The sequence below is a fragment of the Silene latifolia genome, chromosome Y (assembly GCF_048544455.1).
Source record: "Silene latifolia isolate original U9 population chromosome Y, ASM4854445v1, whole genome shotgun sequence".
In the NCBI taxonomy this organism is placed as follows: domain Eukaryota; kingdom Viridiplantae; phylum Streptophyta; class Magnoliopsida; order Caryophyllales; family Caryophyllaceae; genus Silene; species Silene latifolia.
The window spans coordinates 11012242-11033160 of NC_133538.1; the positions used below are offsets into that span (position 1 = coordinate 11012242).

The 20919-nt window shown below is 36.6% G+C and overlaps 2 protein-coding genes across 2 annotated transcripts; both read right to left on the reverse strand.

The window, feature by feature from the left end:
* Window positions 1-8334: 8334 nt before the first annotated feature.
* LOC141627593 (protein FAR1-RELATED SEQUENCE 5-like) lies at window positions 8335-9291 on the reverse strand. Its single transcript, XM_074440829.1, has one exon. It carries the CDS (start codon window positions 9289-9291, stop codon window positions 8335-8337), a length of 957 nt encoding a protein of 318 aa, XP_074296930.1.
* Window positions 9292-9546: 255 nt separating this feature from the next.
* On the reverse strand, window positions 9547-12019 carry LOC141627594 (protein FAR1-RELATED SEQUENCE 5-like). Its single transcript, XM_074440830.1, has 3 exons — window positions 11963-12019; window positions 11208-11322; window positions 9547-10490 (listed from the first exon to the last, which is right to left on the reverse strand). The coding sequence occupies exons 1-3, from the start codon at window positions 12017-12019 to the stop codon at window positions 9547-9549; spliced, it is 1116 nt and encodes a 371-aa protein (XP_074296931.1).
* Window positions 12020-20919: the final 8900 nt, after the last annotated feature.

The following is a 20919-nucleotide window of genomic DNA, read 5'->3' on the forward strand; positions in this document are numbered from 1 at the left end:
TATATACTCCATAATTAGAGGGATGAAAATAAAATATAATATTTGCCTTTAATTATAGATAGGAATTCTTGACAATCCTAGTTGAGGTTATCTTCTCTCATTCTAATAATTCTATTTAGATTTCAATTATGTAACCCTGATAAGTTGGAGACTCTGTAATCGCTCGAAAAAGCTTTAATAATAATAATAATATATATATATATATATATATATATATATATATATATATATATATATATATATATATATATATATATATATATATATAGATTTAGGATCCTATGAGAACGATCACTCGGTGCAAACGGTGAGAACGACCTATAATAAGGAAATTACAACAAATCATACGGTCGACTAATTTTCTTAATTGCGCGATTCATATATATATATATATATATATATATATATATATATATATATATATATATATATATATATATATATATATTATACTTTTTTTCATTTCCTTCTCTCTCCTCTCATTTTGTAATCCCCGTTCTTCTCTCTACCTTTTCCTCAAATCATTTTAAACCCTAATTTCTTCCCCAAATCATTTGTTCGTCAATTTCTGGTGAATCTATTGCCGATAACGATGATCGATTATTATTCGTCTGCCTTTTACTCGTCCTACTTTCCTTAATCGTTCTATTTCTATGGATTCGCGAGTAATTTGGTATGATTTGATCTTCACCTTTTAGTTGTTCATGCCGATTTCCTCGATTTTTGCTTTAATAAGATGAATTATCCTTTTTAATAAGCTGAATCTAATTACTTCGTTGTCTTTGAAATCACTGTTGCAGGTTCATCTGCGTTACGGTCGAGCTTTTGGTAATTAGGTATTTATCTTACTATAGTGATTATTTTTAGGTTTTATTTTTGTTTATGTCCGGCTTATTCTTTGATTTCATTAGATGTTTACTTACGTTCGGTTGCATGCAGGTTGTTGTTCCGTTTCAATTGAAGAGGATCGTCGGCTTAGTGTATTCTTAAATAGGTATTATATATTTCCCTATTTTTTTTGTTCGCTTTTACTTTTTTTTTTTTCTTTTTGCTGTGTTTTCAGTCTAAGCTTAACATGATTGTAGTTTATGAAGTTTCCTACCTGAAATTTGTGTTGTTTACAACAAGTTTTTGTTGTTTTTTATGTGTATTTTATTGTCGAGCTTTTTTTATGCGTGTTTCCACGTTCTGTCCTTGTGTTTGCCTTTCAGAATTTAGTCTGTGTGTGCTTTATCTGATTTTTTTATACATTTAAATGGTTCCGTATCATCTAAGTACGTCCCAACGGTTAACAGTCACACTAAGTCAGTTGCTAGGTACATTCATGTGGTATGTTTGTCGTGACGATATGTCCTATGTATTTGTGGCATTTTTTGTATGCTTGGCATAAGGTGTTTGATATACTATTATTATGCTTTTTGTATTACTTTTTTTGTTTTGTTGCGTGTTTCAGTGGGGGTTTTAAGGGTCTAGGTGCACTTTAATACGCGTTAACCACGTTTATTTAGTCCACAGGCACGCTATTTGGAGTTTAATAAAATGAATTCATCAGTGCCTTTTTAAGAGGGTGATCGTATCTCAATTTGTTCTGCAATGTTTGTTTTTTGTACCTGTAACGTATCTGTGATGCCCGTGTGATGTCAGCAGAGTATTTTTTTCATGGATGGTTTGTGTGTTGATCTGGGTTTTGTACAATTTGTGCTATTTTTCTTTTTTTGCTTGAAAATCATCTTGCATGTAACCTTAGTTATGTTTTATTTCACAGCATTACAGTTTTGACTGTCATTTTGATGTGTGATTTCATGTGTTTCCTAACTTGTTAGTTTTTTTGTGGTTGCTTTCCGGGTTACAGCAGTGTGTTGTGTGTTGTATAATCGTGAGTTTTTACTGATTTTTTATAAACCCAAGGGCTACGTATCAGCTAGGTACGTCCCAAGGGGCTGTAGTCATGTTAAATTTTCTGCTAGGTACGTCCTTATGTTATATGTGGCGTGGTGATATGTATTGATGTTGTATGAATTTACCTATCATCTGTATTCTGTTGTCCCTTTCATTTTGTAGTTCGTAGATTGTCCCTTTTTTAAAATTATATGCCACATTCACTATTTATTTGTAGATGGAGTATTACTATTCCGTTTTTTATTTGTATCATCGTATCCGTTGCTGCATTTTAGTGATTATTGGGTACGTCATAACTATTTTCAGTTACATCTTACATGATTGCAGGTGTAATAATGAAGCGATCTAAGCCTGAACCATCTACGTTAGATGTAGGTGGCCCAAGTAATCATCAGGAAGCCCCTAGTACAAGTATACAACAGGCTGGTTCAGATGCTACCGATGATTTCCCGGTATTAAAGACAAGAATGAGTCCCAAACTTCTCTTACAATTTATCAATAGTGGGCTGTCTGATAATCAGATTTCAGATATTCAGGATATGGGATTTGGAGGCATCGTGTATCTTAACACTGACATGCTTCCTGGGCAGCTGGCGTACTGGCTTGTTTCCAGCTTTGATCCATTCACGTCCTCTCTCTTAAACGGGCAACTCCCTATTCGTGACGAAGATGTTCATCTAGCCACAGGGTTACCCATGGGTGAGATAGCAATCTCATAAGCGACCCGATTTGAGCAGAGTGAAGAGTTTTTAGAGCTGGTTAATGAATGGAAATCCCAATATGAGGGAGTTGACAAAGTGACCAATAGCCATCTCTTGTCTAAGATGGCTGAACAAAGACAAGGTGGGGCAGATTTCAAGAGAAATTTTATCGTGTTTATCGTGTCGGCTTTACTTAAGGGAGTTAAGGGTAACGTCCCAAGTATTCGGATACTTAAGTGTTTGAGGGATGTCTCTCTTATGCCACATATGAACTGGTGCGACTTCACCCGAAGAAACTTAATTGCAAGTATCCAACAGTGGTGGGCTGATAAATAAAAGGAAGACAACGGTGGGTGCAACAAGATCTTCAGAGGACCTATGCTGGTTCTAATCCTCTTTTATCTGGATAGGTCGTTTTTCAAAGCTATAACAGTTGACCGTGTGTTCCCAACACTTTGCACATGGACAAAGGGTGCAATATCTTTTCGTATATCAAAAGAAAAAAAGGAGGCTCGTAGGTTTGGTTCCGGGTTCATCGATAACCAGCTTGTAAAGCATCCCGGGTGCTTTGGTTCTGGGTTTGTGGAACGCAGTACCAGACCACAACCTGATGTTGTGATGGAGCAAGATGTCGTCGATAATGATAATGATATGCCCAACAACAATGAGCCTGACAATCACGATGATAACGTGACACGTGTCAGTACTTGTATTGTGAGGATGGCAACCACGGCGAAAGCATTTGCTGTTGCGTTTCACAACTTTGCAGATGCAATCAATAGTGCTAAACTTGTAATGCCAGATTCTATAGTTGTCGACCAGCTTTCTGCCATGGCAGATTCTCTGCTAGGCGGGTTCCAGTTGACACCACCTGTTATCCCTGAGGCAGGGGTTGGGGCTAATGCAGACTGCGGTAAAGTCGACCCCACTGTTGGTTGCAATGACATTCGCAACAATGATCCCGGAACTGCCAAGAATTCAGATGTACATCCTACAGTCCATGTTGCTCACGAGACGGCCGCTACAGTTGGTAGGTCAGAATCAGAGAAACACGATGTTCGGGCCACGTCATCAGCATAGGGTGTTAATGATGACCCATGCTGGAATGACCCTGCTTTTGTGGCAGCGGCTATCGCGTTAAGTAACGCGTTCAATGAACCTGCTGCACCAAAGAGAAGACGTGTTGCTCCTGAGTGTCCGACATTCAACCTTTTTCAGTCTCAAGACATATCAGATTCCTATGGTTCACAAGGACCTCCCATCAAACCTGTTGCTTCTCCCCAAACAGAACCTACTCATGGATTCCCGTTAAACTCTTCTAAGTCGGTTCATAATGTGGCAAAACCAGATAATAAGAGGGATATCATTATTCCACAAATATTCAAGTCACCTTATGTTCAACGGAATATATCCATGCTTGCTGACTTGAGCCAATCTGAGAAGGATTTTTCTGACTTGGTGTTTAGGGATGGATCTGATGAGAGGTACAACTCATATTGGTTCCTTGTTCTGTATTTGCATCTAATGTTGTGTTATCTGTCAAGCGTACTTATAACATCTTATATCGTATATATACCTCTGACTAGTGTACCTACCTGTTATCTTTTTGTTTCAATGAGGTACTATTCCGGAATCACCGTTTCCAGCTAAGACGATGTGATTTTAAGACCTTTATTGCCAACACCAAGATAGCTGCAAATTTAATCAATGTATGGGCTAGTATTTTGAATAAGAGAGAGGAAATAAGAGCTGCCTCCTCCCCTTTACGATTATACGCTTTCGTTACTCACAATGTACGTTGTCTTATGCTCTTCTTTTACATTGATCAAAGGCGTGTTTGCTTTTTCTTGTGTTTAAATTTTTACATTTTTGTTTTTTAAATAAGGAATTATATGTGAAGATAGCACCGAGTATGATAAAGTGAAACTGGTGAGCTTGCAATATATTTATTGCATCTAAAGTTAAATTAGCATGTTTGGCCATTTTTTGTGTGTTCACTAAGGTACATATATGTTTTTTCCAAATCCAGATGATGTTTTCTTTCACACTTCGTGAGCCGGTCCTGATCTGTGTCAACTTTATTGCCCGTAAGATTGAGGTCATCCACCCAATGCAACCTAAATCAGTAGACTTCGCTGAATATGTCCATATGGTGGTGAGCATTTTGATTTTTGCAGACCCTTTTAAGTGTTCAAACGATGATGCGTAATTAGTTCTCCAAATATGTTTGCTAATTTTTGTTTGGCTTTTTTTTAGAGGGACTTTATTCGTTGCGTCATGATCCCTCGTTCGAGCAGATTCAAGACAGTACAGTTTTTCAAATGTGAAGAGTTCATACCCAAGTCACATGTGCTTGATATTGTGGATGATGGCATTTACCTGATGTGTTACATGGAGATATATACAGGCTGTCGTCAAATGCTCAAGACCCAAGTCATAAACGTAAGTTACATTTGTTTGTTGCCTAAATACGCTATATACTTCAGTAGTTACATTATCCACAACAAAAATGTAATATATCTTGCACTTTACAGGTTCGGCCAGCAGCTGTAGTTGGCAAGATCCTTTTTAGGCAGAAGTTGAAATATTGTTTTGCTCTCCTTTGAAGTGCCCAGAATGATCTCTCACAACAAGTTTCAATAGCTGCAAGGCGTCTTAATGTCAGGACTGGGTAAGCAAACATTTTAAAATTAGTATAAATGTTCATGATCTGTTAGTGTTTTTCGATATTAACCAATTATGTGTTTTCATCCATCTTATAAAGGAAGCAAGCGGTTCAACAACAAGTGGTATATTCTGATTCGCATCTCTTGGATTACGTGTTCCTTCCATCAGAGGGAGATGCAGCTAAATAGTAATAATATGCTTACAATATCAGCTTGAATTTTTGACTTTTTTGTTAATTCCACATAATGACTTTTTTGTATATACCGTATATTTGATTTTGTAGTGATGCAGTAGTTGTGACAAACTTTGGGGAAGTAACAAAAGAAGGCATGTCCTCTTTGAGGCCTCGGAAATAGGTCACTGATATGGTATATTTTCATTTTATCAAGACCATATTTGTCTCTTAGTATTTTTATTTAGTATAAAACAACATTTCATTGTTTTCATTTTAGGTAATTGATATGTTCGGGATCTATTCAACCTTACTCAAGTCAGAATTGTTGTATATCCCAACAACCGCACGAGTTAGTATAATTTTTGTAGCTGTTTCTCAATTAACATTTTTTTAACGAATAATGTGTCATAGAAATATGATGATGTTTTTTGTTCATTGAAGCACCTTAATCCACAGCGAGATAGAACACTTGGCCGCAATTATATTAAAACATCCTATATGCCAAATGATGGGACGTGTGTTAAAGCTGTAAGTATACTATCTGTTTTCTTTGGATATCTAATTACTACATTTTGTCTATTTGAATATAACCCTAAATTTAGTCATCTTACACGAATTTTTAATTTGGCTTTCAGATGTTTATACCCATTATAGAAGATAACCACTGGTTTCTCATCGTGTGTGATATGGAGGAGAAGACGAACTATATCTTAAACTCACTACGTACCAAGGATATTCGGCCTGATAAAGAGATCGCTGCGGACGTGGTACATATCATTAGTTTCTATCTTTTTTACTATATAATTTTTCTCTGTTTTCTCCATATATAGTAGGTTCATTTTTATTCTCCTTTTTCAGGTTAGCAATGTCACTACGATTTTATGTCGTTCCAAAGGGTACAAACACTTTGTAGGTGTTCCCCTCTTTCCATTTGAGACTCTTAATGTTCCTCAACAGTCAAACATGTAAGTTCATCATTCTTACTCCTTTCCACTATCGTTATCATCAGTTATTTCCATTCAAGTCAACCTTTAATGTTAATTATTGTCACTATGCTTGTGAAGACACGATTGCGGTGTCTATGTACTGAAATGGTTGGAGGCTGGCCGTGACCGATCCTTGTGGACAGCTGCGAGCAATTTCAAGGGGTTGCCTTCATTCCGAAGGACGGTTGCGTTAAGCTTGTTACGATGGAAAGAGAATCAGAGAGAGGTCTTATATTGTTTTCCTTTATTTTTTACCCTCATTTCCAGTTTTACCTTAATACAACCATTTAAATCACGGGTTATCAGATTTTAATTATTGTGTTTGATATGCAGATGTTTTAATGGACGACAAGTGTTTGTTTGGAAGATGTGTGGCTACTAGCAATCAACCAAGGAGTATGTGTGGTTCATTTTCTGAAAGACGTAATGGTGTAAAATAGGACTTATTATTTGTTGTGTCATGTAAAGGCAAACTGAGCCTATTCAACCGCTATGTCCATTAAACACCAGTTTATGTCATTTTGTTGGATGGCATAATTGTCTAAAATATATTCCCACGAATGCTCAGGTGTTCTTAACTCGGCAACATGTAATGGTAGGCATGGTTCTTCATTTTGACCGTCTTCTTCGTGTTTGTGGTTTGTCTAGAGGTCTAATGAAAAATGTAATCTAATCTTTTGTTCAATAGTTGTGTCAAGTGACCGACTTTTATGCCAATTTGCTAGACATCATTTTGGATAATCCATCTTTATTGGAGTTGGCAGTGTGCAAGAATGGTTACACATTCTGTTTTTTTGGTTGATGGTTTTGTTTAAAAAAATTTTGGAGATAAAAAAGGTGTAACTCTGGCCTTGGTTCATTGTCGAATGTTGGGCTTATAACTGGTATGCAGGAATTATGTTACTAGTTGCGCCATCTTAACACTGACACACACTAATTATATTTTCAGATAAGTCAAAATCATTTGCATACTCAAGTATGATATTTTACTTTTCAATTGAACAACTGAATGGTCATTAGTTTCAGGATTCAACAATTTCAACTTCGAATCATCTTTTATTAACATTCATGGTTTTTTATCTACTCAGAATACTACTAGGTACGCTTTTCACGTAAAACATGTGCAACAATCATGTTAACATACACGCTTTTTTTAGTTTTCACTTAAACTCACCAATAAATGTATCCGTTTTTATCGTTGGTTAAAAATGAAATCATCAGTTAATGCAAAATTAGACGTCATACAATATTAATTTTGTCTATGGAACTTACATTCGTGAATCATCGTTTATAAATATTTACGCTATTTATTTTCATATATAATACTGCCAGGTACGCTTCTCATGTAAAAGATGTGCAACAATCGTGTTAATATACACGCTTTTTTATTTTCACATAAAACTGAAATCATCAGTTAATGGAAACTAGCTGACAGTTCACGTTTATCAATTCATCATAGCTATAACAAAAATACACAATAACTCTTTCTATCAAAACCTATTAATGATCATCCATGTATTGTATAGGTTAACATGTATAGTTTCCATTCACAATTCCGATAGATACACTTTCAGTCTTGACAGATGCACATATAATACTTGAAGATACGCTCGTAAATCATAACAAAAATCAAAATAAAAAATGTTCAATAATCCCATATAACAGCTCAAAAATGAAGTCTCAAATCCTCCCGCCACTATTCATTATACTTGTGTATGTGATCCGCAACTCTTTTCGTTGTTCATTCCTGAAACGAAAAAAGGCTATAAAACATTAAAGGTTACAAATTTGATTAAATACAACAATACTATTCCTTAATTAAGTACCAACTAAACAAATTCAATCTGCTATCAGTATTCTCCAATAATGAATGCACCAAAATTAATAGCGTACCTGTATCATGGAATCATACTCTCCCAGGACAATTCCGACTATCATGGAATCCTAATTCTCCGCAAGCATTGCATTTCCTGGGCGCTTTCTTCTGTTCTTTTGTAGCTTTTTCCTTTTGGGACATCATTCTTTTTCCAGACCCTTTTGTTTTTGACTGAATAGGAGGTAAGACAACCACTTCCTTTGGTATTTTTGTTCCTAAGAGCATCTCAAGTTCCCTATTCTTGTTGCTCAGCCTATCACCCGTGTTACTACTACTACATTCTGACGTACTGGTTTGTGCGCTTATCTTGTCTTTAAAACCTTTCAGAATGCCCAGTAATTCATCAACATACTCAGGTTTTTTTTCAGCGAGCGTCACACACGAGAACACCTTGGACCATAGGGTACCAATTTTGTGCCGTCTAACATCTAATGAGTTACAATCTTCAATTAAAGTATGTGGCACATTATTACAAATCGGCTGACATGTTGCCAATTTGCTCCACCTACTTAACAGATACTGATCTGGAACATTGTCAAGGCCTTGTTCTTTCAACACATAGAGCGCATGACGGCACAAAATTCCATGTCTCTCGAACTTTTTACAGGAGCAGTTCAATTTCATTTCGTCAGAGATAAAGTTAACATAGTAAGCCTTGTCTTTTTCACGATCAATAATGGGGATGCTGTCACTGGTAGTAACCCCTAAAATTTTAACACCACAAGTGAAACAAGCAGCCACCCACTCATTTTTAAATTCAAAAAACATCACTGGGGTGTAGAACTCAGAAGCGTGTTTTTCCAAAGGGTGAGGCGTTTCTAGATCAGGGAAGGAGTTTTTTGACTTGGCTATTAATTTGGACTGTTTCCATCGTTGAGCGTCCATAGCACTTTCAAACCTCATAAGAAACTCAACCAAAGTTAAGTTTGGGTTCATGAAATTTTCGAAAAAGCTATTCTCGGACTCAGGCCTGGACGTGGTTCTCATTAGTCCACCCATAAATAAATCCCTGTAGTCCACCCATAAATAAATCCCTAAAATATGCTGGGATCCAAGAAGCCCTTTTGTGAAACATCGTATCTAACCATTCATTGTCGGTTAGCCCGTACGAGGATATAACTGAGCATCACCGTTCCTCAAACTCAAACGGTTCGATATCTTCTGCCCAAACACAGGAGCACAACTCTTTCATGAAGTTAGTTTCTCTATATAGCGTAGTTCTGATCTTGTCTGGCAGCTTTTTCATGATATGCCACATGCAATATCTGTGCTGAGTTTTGTCCCCGAACACTGTTTTAACCCCAGCTTTTTTATGCCTCGATCTTGATCAGTAATTATGCACACATGATACTTATTGCTCATTGCGCTCAGAAAATTCCGAAACAACCATACAAAATCCTCATCAGTCTCTTTCCTTATAAGTCCTGCTCCAAATGTCACACATTTTTTGTGATGGTCAACCCCCGTGAAAGGTACAAATATCATTTTATATGTGTTCATATTAAACGTTGTGTCAAAAGACGTCATATCACCAAAGAGACTGTAATTCTTTATAGCTATAGGGTCAAACCAACAAACCCTAGATAGTCGTCCACGATCGTCAACATCAAAATCAAAGTAGTACGAACTACACATGGCTTTTTTGTGCATGAAATTTTCAATCATCATTTGTGCGTCATACCCTTTAATAAATTTCTTCACATCCCTCCAAAAATTTCTGAAGCCCTCGAGTGATGCCCTTACATTTTGATACCCTTTCACGTACTCTTTGAACATCCTAAAGCTTTGCACAGGCCCCTTATTCACTTTAAAATTCTCAACAATCATGGTTTTATGTATAAGGGTTAATTCTCGTGACTCGGTCAAATGCACCACTGTGTTTGGTGTTGAGAGGAGGTGGGTTTGACCTTCATGAAAGTCAGCAATCACATATTGTCCTTTTTCATTTCTTCGAAAAAAAATCTTTGCGTTACATAAAATTCTAGTTCTCTGTCTCTTTTTTACCTTCCATCTAGGCTTACTTTGTCCAGCCTTACTGCACACACAGTACTTAGTCATGACAACCCCGTCTATGTTTCGTTGTGTCGACTTCCTCATTTTAAAACCAGAATTAGCAGCATAAGCCTTATAGAATTCTAGCCCATCCTCTAGTTTATCAAAGAGCATACCCAAAACAGGCTTCAATTCTGGCGCACATACAGGTATTCTTCTGGCGCATAATCAATGGCGTTGATCATCATTATAATATTTAATGATGTGTTTCATATATGCATAGTCTACGAGTTTTCGTTAAATTTCTTGTTGAACCTTAGACTTGACTTAGATTTTTGCCAAACTACATCATTTTATGAGATTTAGAGCCTATAACTGGTGACATTCATGACCGGTTTATTTAGGAATGTGAGTAGTTACTCCTTATGAGACATCCCTTAACTATAATTCTAGATACGCTGCTGAAAAACACAAACGCATCAACTATACTAATGGATACGCTATTCATATACGCTGGTTAATTAAGGGCGGTTTCGTTATTCTACCAGGGACGTTTTTCATATAAGACAATTACATCAATTATACTAATATACATGCTATTGAACTACACAGAATACTGTATAGCGTGCATAAGAAACATGATCAGCAAGTGTAATAATCAACTCTCAAACAAATTGCATATCACATACACTAACCAGACCGGTAAGACAACTGTTCTTATCCATCAGACTCATCAATTTATAATACCAATTAGGCTAATGAAACATGATCAGCAAGCGTAATAATATGTCTTCCTATGTTTAAATTAGTATGAATACGCATTAAAATGATCAATAGATACATCAATCAGGCGATTTTAATGAAACGAATTATAAAAAAGGCTATCTCAACTGATTTGCAGATGTACATACCTAGATGAGATGATGACTGCACGATATCATTGCTAACAAACCGAACAATCGCATCGATGTTCCCCCAAATCGCTAGAACCCTCAACATCCATAATTTTCTACGATTGAAATAATACTGGAATGCCAATCGAAATCACAAAATCGATTGTTCATGCATCAATCACACAAAATCAATCAGAAAAATATTATAATCGTACATCCATTAGATGATCAACGCCATTGATTATGATCAATTTCGTCAATTTTGGCAGCTGCAGTTTTATGGTTTTCGCGGAATTTTCTATGTTTTTCGCAGAAATATTTGTTTTGATTTGGGAGATAAGTTTTGGAAAGTAGAGAGAGAAAGAGATATTTTGGATTTTTTTTGTCAAAACAGTCAGGTTACTCACGTAGGTTTTTCGATGTACGTATCCCGTGCTATTTTTTGTTTAAAATCCTGCTATTGTAGGTCGTTCTCACCGTTTGCACCGAATGTTCGTTCTCACCGGATCCCGCCTATATATATATATATATATATATATATATATATATATATATATATATATATAAAGAGAGAGAGAGAGAGAGAGAGGCGGGATCTCGTGAGTTTAGTTCTTATGGTGAGTTTGTGTTCACAAATCTCAGCCCTTTGGATGAAAGGAAAACAGATGGCTAAGATTAAAATCTAATAATTCCCATCCTCTGCCAATTCGAGACCTCCATGCTCCATACCCGCACGCCACTATAATTCATTCCCTACATGTCAATCGACACACCAGTAGCAGCCACTCCTCGATCTCCTTCAATCTACAACCTTCACGAGCAGCCACCATCGCCGTTCAATCACCGTCGACCCCACCTCACTCAAAACACCGTGGCAAGCCGTCCTGCATCAGCGCCTTAACTCGGAATCGAAACCGAGTGCGAAATCAGCCAACATCAACTGACCCCAGATAAAATTACGATTTCGGTAATAAAGGTAAATTACCGCAGTGCATTACTACAATCAATATAGGTTTGGGGTCGTGATGTTGCTAATCATTCTTAATCTGAAATTAGTTCAACTCAGCAGCCTCATATTTACAAGAAACAAAAGTGTAAGGCATCCGATGAGCTTTCAATGCCATTGCATGTTTTTTCAGCTATTGATGTTGACTAACCTTCTTTGCCTTTCTAATCCATCGTAGAAACTTGCTCCAATAATTATTGCTTAATGCTAAGGCAATCAGTTTGAAAAAGGATTCTATTATTTGAGCTAACCTCCTTAAAACATTCACAAATTTTCTGAACGCATTAATGGAAGTCGATCGAGACATTTTAGCAAAAAAGTTGCGACGACTATTTGAAGTAAGCAAGAAAAGAGAGATACCCCAATATCTCAGCAGTACTGTGTACGACTCGAAGAGGAGCACTTCTGATAAATCTAATGATCTTTATACAAAAGCATAAAGCGTTGGATTGTAAGACTAATCATCATAAACAATGGAAAAATAAGTCCAGTTTTAAATCTTCCATCTCCATATATTTCAAGAGTAAGTGTAGATTTATTTGGGATGGGGTCATTATTTTGTAATAGTAGTACAAAGGATAGAAGAGAAGAAGTAAAAAAAGGATTTAATTTAAATTAATGTGATTAATTGATGGTGAAATAGTGGTAGTTCATGTGAGCATGTGTATAAGAGTGATTTTTCCGTATTAATAGTGAGTTACAATACAACTCGTACAATCATATTATACTTTAGTTTTGAGTGTCTTTGTTTTTGTTGGGTGCAACTGTTTTTCAGTTAGTCTTCTCAACAATAATACCAAAGTAAGACCACGCTAATACAAGAATAACACCATAATAAAATCACAATAACACCAAATTAACATCGGAGTAATATCACAATAACAATAGAATAATATCGGAGTAACATCACAATAATACCAGCATAACAACAGAGTAACAACACAATAACACTAGAATAACGCGTGGTAAAAAAAACCAGAGTAAAAAAATCAAAGTAAAAAATTCAGAGTAACACCGGAATAACAACACAATAACACTAGAATTACACGTGGTATAAAAATCAAAGTAAAAAAAATCAGAGTAACGCCGGAATAACTACAAAATAACACTAGAATAACACGTAGTAAAAAAAAAATCAAAGTAACAAAAAAAAAACAGAGTAACACGGAATAACACGTAAAAAAAATAAGTGTAAGTTGTAACACAAAAAAACACAAGAATAACACTGGAATAACAGGGGGTAACACAAAAAAAAATATATATATATAAATAAAGGTAACATAATGAGAAAATTAGAGAAGTATGAGAACAAAAGAATAACAATAGAATAATAAGTGAGCACAAACTCACCATAAGAAACCAAACTCACAAGATCTTCTCTCTCTCTCTCTCTCTCTCTCTCTCTCTCTCTCTCTCTCTCTCTCTCTATATATATATATATATATATATATATATATATATATATATATATATATATATATATATATATATATATATATATATATATATATATATATATATATAGTAATAAGATCATCTAAGTCCAAGTCTTACACTTGAGTCCATGAGTTCTATTGTCATCCCTTAGATCATGTTATTGAATGGCTTAGATTAAAAGTAAAAAGCAACTAATAATATTATTCTAATGGCTAAAATAATTACCTCTCTCCTCCTACCACTCATAGGGTATTAGCATGCATGCAGGTTGTCAATCAAAGCCATCACTCACACACGTCCTACAAACTTCCCCCCACTTATTATCTCTCTATTATTCAAAATTAATTTTCCCCCAAAACAATTCCCCCCAATTAAACGCCATTCATTTCAAGAAGAAACTGCTCTAAAAATCCCCCAAATTTATCGGTTTTTTGCTACCTTATTATCGTTTTTTTCTCCATTTTCTTTGCTCACTTGCAAACTGCCATTGTCGTCCATTCAATCACTTCAGAAGGTAATTTTTTTGGGGGTTTTTATAGTTTTATGATTTTTTTCTGGGTTTTTACAGTTTTATTATTTGTTCTCTTCATTTATTTAGACGTTTTTTTTAAATTATTGGACATTGTTATGCTATTGGATCAGTATTTGATCACGATACTTTGTCACCATTGTTGATGTACTGTTCTATTTGATCACTGTTTTTGGTTTCTTCATTTTGATTAGCCAGTTATTTTTAGCACATTTAGGACATGAACGACAGTTATTTTTTATCACTGTATTTTGTCAACTAACGTTTTGAGTATATATGTTCATATTCATTAAGATTAGTCATATTTTTTGGAGAAATCCTACTTTTGTTGCTTACAATTACTCTTTCTTTGTTAAAATTACAGTTTATCCATTTTTTGTTGGAGAAATCCCACTTTTGATTACCCTTTTGTTAGAATTACACTTTTGATGCTAAAATAACACTTTATGCTGCTGCAATCACACTTTTCTTTGCTAAAATTACAATGTAGTATGTTAAAATAACACTTTATCTTGTTAGAATTACACTTTTCTCAGCTAAAATCACACTTTTCTTTGCTAAAATTACAATGTAGTCTGTTAAAATAACACTGTATTTTGTTAGAATTACACTTTTGTAAGCTAAAATAACACTTTATTCTGCTACAAATCCCACTTTTGACCCTTTGGTAGAATCACACTTTTGTTGCTAAAATAACACTTTATCTTTGCTACAATTAGACTTTTGTCGCCTAAAATCACACTTTTTTCTCGTTAAAATGTCATCATTGTTGCCTGTTAAAATAACCCTTTATTTTGTTAGAATTACACTTTCCTCTGCTACAATTACACTTATGTTAGTTAAAATAACACTTTGTGCTGCTACAATCACACTTTTCTTTTGCTGATAGTTTTCTGTTCCCTGTTAAAATAACCATTTATTTTATTAGAATTACACTTGTGGCTGCTATAATTACACTTTATGCTGCTACAATTTTAAATGTCACTGTTGCCTGTTAAAATAACACTGTATTTTGTTAGAATTACACTTTTGTAAGCTAAAATAACACTTTAATCTGCTACAAATCCGACTTTTGACTCTTTTGTTAGAATCACACTTTTGTTGCTAAAATAACACTTTATGCTGCTACAATTAGACTTTTGACAGCTAAAATCACACTTTTTTCTTTTAAAATGTCACTGTTGCCTGTTAAAATAACACTTTATTTTGTTAGAATTACACTTTCCTCTGCTACAATTACACTTTTGTTAGTTAAAATAACACTTTGTGCTGCTACAATCACACTTTTGTTTTGCTGATAGTTTTCTGTTGCCTGTTAAAATAACCATTTATTTTATTAGAATTACACTTGTGGCTGCTATAATTACACTTTATGCTGCTACAATTTTAAATTTTCTTTTTGTCTTATTTTTTTTTGTATTTAACAATTAATTTTGAGTAATGTTAACAGATGTCAGGTGGAAATGAGGGTAAATCAGGCAAGTCCAAAAAAGCAAAGGTGTCTGTTAAGTCGAGTAAGGAGCTTGTTGTTGCCAAACCACCAAACCAAATAAAACCAGGACACGAAGAAAATAGCAAAGGTGGTCACAAGTGCCTACCGGCGTGGCGGTGGTTGAGCTCCTTGAAAAGCTTAATGATGCACAGCGAGATGCGGTACGGAGGATTGGTTTCGGTGGTATTCTGGAGCTTAAGCTCAAAACATATCCGATGGGGTACGTTAAAGATTTTCTGAAAGCATTCAGTGATGAATCGTATATTTTTCGGGCCAAGGATAAGGAGTTCATGGTCACCAAGCATGACGTGTATGACTGTTTTATGTTACCACTTGGTCCTAAAACTCTTGATCTAGTACCTACGGGCCGCCAAAAGGATTCTCAAGCGCCGGAGAACAAGCAATTGAAAGATAAATGGCGAAAAGCGTACAACATAAAAGGGGTTAATGAAGGCATTAATTTAGGAATTGTCTTCCAAGATATTTTTAAAAAAAATACAAAAAGGAGGTCCGCAATTCTCGCAGTCGCTTTTGTTCTCGCTCGCAATGTCATCATTCCTAACTCCAACGTCATACGGTGGGGTTGACTTCAAGCTTTTGAGAGTCGTTGAAGATGTGGACTCGATTACGCAAAGACGATTGGTGTACTTATGTCTTTGGAAAATTTGGTGAAGGTCATGGCAGATATCGGTGAAAATAAATGTACCTTCTGGGTGTATCCCCTTCTTAATGATTACGTACTTTCAACGTTTCGATTTCCGTGGTGAGAGTTGTCGCCACACCCCGCCCCTCATTAAGCACTCGGGACCGCAGACGCTTTCGACATACTACATGGTGAGCTTGACAAGAGCCGTTTGGGTCGGCTAACTTGGTCCGTGGTTAAGTATCCTCGGTGCCTACAAAAAGAACTCGTTAAGCATTGGTGGGGTGCCCGATGACGCCAAGTGTTGGCCATTGGAAATGTGGTTAGGGATACGGCATTACAAGTGACTTCAACTTCGCACAGACGGAAGAAGTTCATCGAGATTGAACTCCCTTCCTCGGTGTTGATGATGACGAGGAGTTGAAAGCTCGGGTCAGAGATGTAAGTGCTATTTTAATGTTTTAAAGATACTTTTTCTTTCACTACAATTACACTACAATTGTAATTGCGATATTAATCGAATTTTAAATTACAAGGTTGTCGATAAAAATTATACTTTTTAAAGTTAAAATTATAGTGTAGTATGTTACAATTACACTTTTGTCCGTTAAAATAATACTCCCTCCGATCCGCACAATAACATGGTGAAAAATGGGTTATTTAAGAAAAGAGGTAAAAAGGAGGGGCAAAGATGGAAAGATTGGTGAGTGGGCCACAATTATTAAATGGGTTTAGGTGAGTGAAATAAGGAGTTAGTGGGTGGGCCACATTTTTGTGTAAATATTAAATAAGGATTATATTGTCCAAAAATATGCCATTTATAATTTACCTTTGGTTGGTTGTCCATTTTAGGTAAAATAGGGAGTACTTTTTAAAATTAATATTATACTTTTGTATGTTACAATTACACTTTTGTCCGTTAAAAAAATACTTTTTAAAGTTAAAATTATACAAGGTTGTCGCTTAAAATTATACAAGGTTGTCGCTTAAATTATACTTTTTACGCTTAAAATTATACTTTTGTATGTTACAATTACACTTTTGTCCGTTAAAATAATACTTTTTAAAGTTAATATTTTACTGTTGTAGCTTACAATTACACTTTCGTCCGTTGGAATTATACTTTTGGACCTTAGAATTACAAATTGTTAAGGTTAAAATTATACTTTTGAATGAACACTTTTGACTGAACAATTGTCCAATTATCTGTATTTTAATGTAGGATGTGCATGAGCTTTACTTGAAGATGCAAAGGAATGCTACTGTTCTTCTATTCATGGTATGCGATGATGCGACCATGACGCTCAAAAGGTTAACAGGAGGGATGAACCATCCTAGTGACCCTGTCGCTACACAATGCACGCAATCATTATTTCAAAGCCAAAGGATGAAGGATTATGCTGTGGAAATGCAGGAGATAGCTGAACGAATAAATCGTTCGCGTGAAATCGCGACTGCTCGCAACAAAGTCCAGGTGACCAAAGATCGAAATGATGAGGTAGATGACGACGGTACGAGCAAAGATGTTGGTGACGATGATGAAGAGGAGGACAATGGTGATGAGGACGAGGGAGATGACGAGGATGTTGATAATGTCGGCGATGAGGAGGACAGTGATGATATGGAGGATGATGGATCCGATAATGAGAAAGAGGTGACTGCAGATCTTGGTAGAGACCGTGAAGGCCCGGTGGCCGCGTCAATTGTTTCGGATGACGCAGCTAGTGAGAAAGCACTGGAGGTGTCTACACAACAGATAATGGATGCCGTGCAATATTACGGCTCCGCTGAATTTACGGACACTGCTCACAGAGATGAGTACAGTAAGGACACTGACATGGATGTTGGTAGTACTCGTGAGATTTCCGTTATATACGAAGGAGAGAAGGCAGATGGAAAGCAGTGGTCATTAAAGAACCACCAAAATTTGACCGGAAGCTCGGAAGATATATATTCAAAAGAAGAGCTTGATGAGGCCGAGAAGAAGTTCTATGCGAATGCTGCGCAAAAAAAAGGAAGAAGAGCAGACGATGGATCCGGACGTGCATGTGGCCGGGGATAATGAGATAGCTGACAAAAAAAATGAGGCCGTAGAAGAGCAGACGATGGATCTGGACGTGCATGTGGCCGGGGATAATGAGATAGCGGACAAAAAAAATGAGGACGATGGGCCCACCGACGCTGTTCCACCCGTCACTCAACCGCGATTTCGGTGCGGAGATTATTGAAGGCATCGCCGAGCTGAAAGGTCGGCCAGAGAAGACCAAGGAATTGGAGACGTAAGAGAATTGGTGAATGTGGCCTCCGACGCTACGGGAGCGGGTGTGTATGTGAGTGAAGCTCTGAATGCCGAGGCGGAAAAGGATGATGACAAGATTGGGAAGGGTAATGTCAACCTAGTCTCCAATGTTCAAGTTCAATTGTGGTTTCGCAACACTACACGATGTCAGTACAAGTGGACTCTAAATCTTTGGAATTTAGAGGGCCCGATGCCGGGAGACCGAGAAGGCGGATAATGCTTTGGCGGAAGTTCGAACTCGGGTTCCCCCTGCCACTCGCCTGATGTTCTCTCTGCGCCGAGATATGCGATGCGGAGCGCGCAGCCGAACAACATTATCAAGAGGGTGCGAGAAACGGCGGAGGCGAAACCACTCACGAGCGGGTGTTGAAGGAAAACGAGCAGCTGAATATGTATATGCGTTGCCGGCAAAGGAATTTATGGACGTAGAATGGACAAGCACTGTATATTCTTCTCGGGGAAGTAAACGCGCTGTTCGAGGAGCACCCAATATCTCGTGCCGACCGTAAATGAGGAGGGTTGGAATAATGAGGAGCCAAATTTGGAGATAAGTTCTCGGGCAGGTGGTAGAGAAGGTAGTGGATGGGGCTGCAGATCAAGGATCACGGAGGTAATGCCGTGGATGAAGTTATTTAGTTAGAATTACATTTTTCTATTTTAAAGTTACACTTTTGTTATTTACAAGAACACTTTTTTGCCTTAGAATGACACTTTTCTCTCGCCGCAATTAGACAATTTGTTAGTTAAAATCACACTTTATTCAGCTTAAATTACAATTTTCTCTACTAAAACTACACTTTTTTAAGTTAAAATTATACTTTTGTAGCTTACAATTACACTTTTGTCTTCTACAATTAGACTATTTGTAGTTAAAATTACGCTTATTTGTGATAAAATAACACTAAATTTTGTTTGAATTATAATCTTGTCTACCGAATTATACTTTCTTCTCTCGCTACGCTTACACTTACTTACCGATGATGAAATAACACTATTTTTATTACGTATGCGGCATTGAGGATGTTGCCGGAAGTCTTCGGAAGGGACTCGTCGAGAGAAGAGAGGTATCACCGACGTAGTTCCGCAGGCAGAGAACGTTGACATTCCTATCCCGGTCCCGTACGTCCCTCACGTGATCCGAGCTACCATCCTTTTTTACTTCACTCGAGTGAGCCCTTACCATGCATGGATCACGTCATTGAGAACCTTGGGTGTTCTCTTGATTGTGGGGCACCTAATCCCGATTTGTGCTTTGCGACGAAAAACCTAGCATTCAAATCAGAGCTCCTAGTGCCAATGTTCAAAGATGACAGAAATATGTGATTGACTATGCGTTCAATCGATCGACGTGTTTAACGAGTTGTAAGTGTATTATTCTTTACAAGAGCCTCTTAACATTGCTAATTATATATATATTTGTTGGCTAATTTCATTTTTTCGTTGTAGGGAACAATTGGTCCAATTCAAATGAGTTTTATTTCATTACCCGGAAGATATTGCAACTTTGAACCCTGGGCAAAAATCATGACCAAAGTGTTATTGATGGTTGGTGCTTGCTACTCAACCACATCATGAAACCTTCGGACATATCCCGTTCTTTCTTTGGACTAAGTCACACTGTAAGTTAAAATGTTACCTTTGTGTGTTAAAATTACACATTTGTCCGTTAGAATTATACTTTTTAAAGTTAAAAAGTTGGTTTTGTATTTTAAAATTGCACATTTGTCCGTTAAAATGATACTTTTTGCCGTTAGAATTACACTTTTGATTGTTTAAATTATACTTTTAACATCTCCCTTCTGAGTTAATTCTAACACATTTTTTGGTTAAAGGTTCACTTTATTTGTATAAAATAGTTCTTTTAATTATCTGTTCACGCATTTAACACTTTTCAAATTACAGTCCCCTGCAATTATGATTTGGGACGCTCAAAAGCTTGGGAAAGTGTTGAACAAAGACGAAGACATTTATGGTGGTCGGGATTCATGGGCTGAAATGTGTCGTGCACCATTCCAAACTTGATACGGACATGGTAGGTAACAAAACATGTAATCTTGTCTCATGGTTTTTAAGTTTTAATTGTTCGATCTTAGCAACACACGGTGCATCTTTCTCCCCGTTTTATCTGGCGACGGTGATCACTACAGCTGCGTGTGCATCAACTTTCTCACCGAGCAGATTGACTACCTCGACAACCGCAAGTACGATGACCCAATAGAAACGCTCCCTTACGGAGGGATAGCGCGTATTTCCGTAAGTGGCCGATATCTACAATTACTCTTTCTTTGTTAAAATTACAGTTTATCCATTTTTGGTTGGAGAAA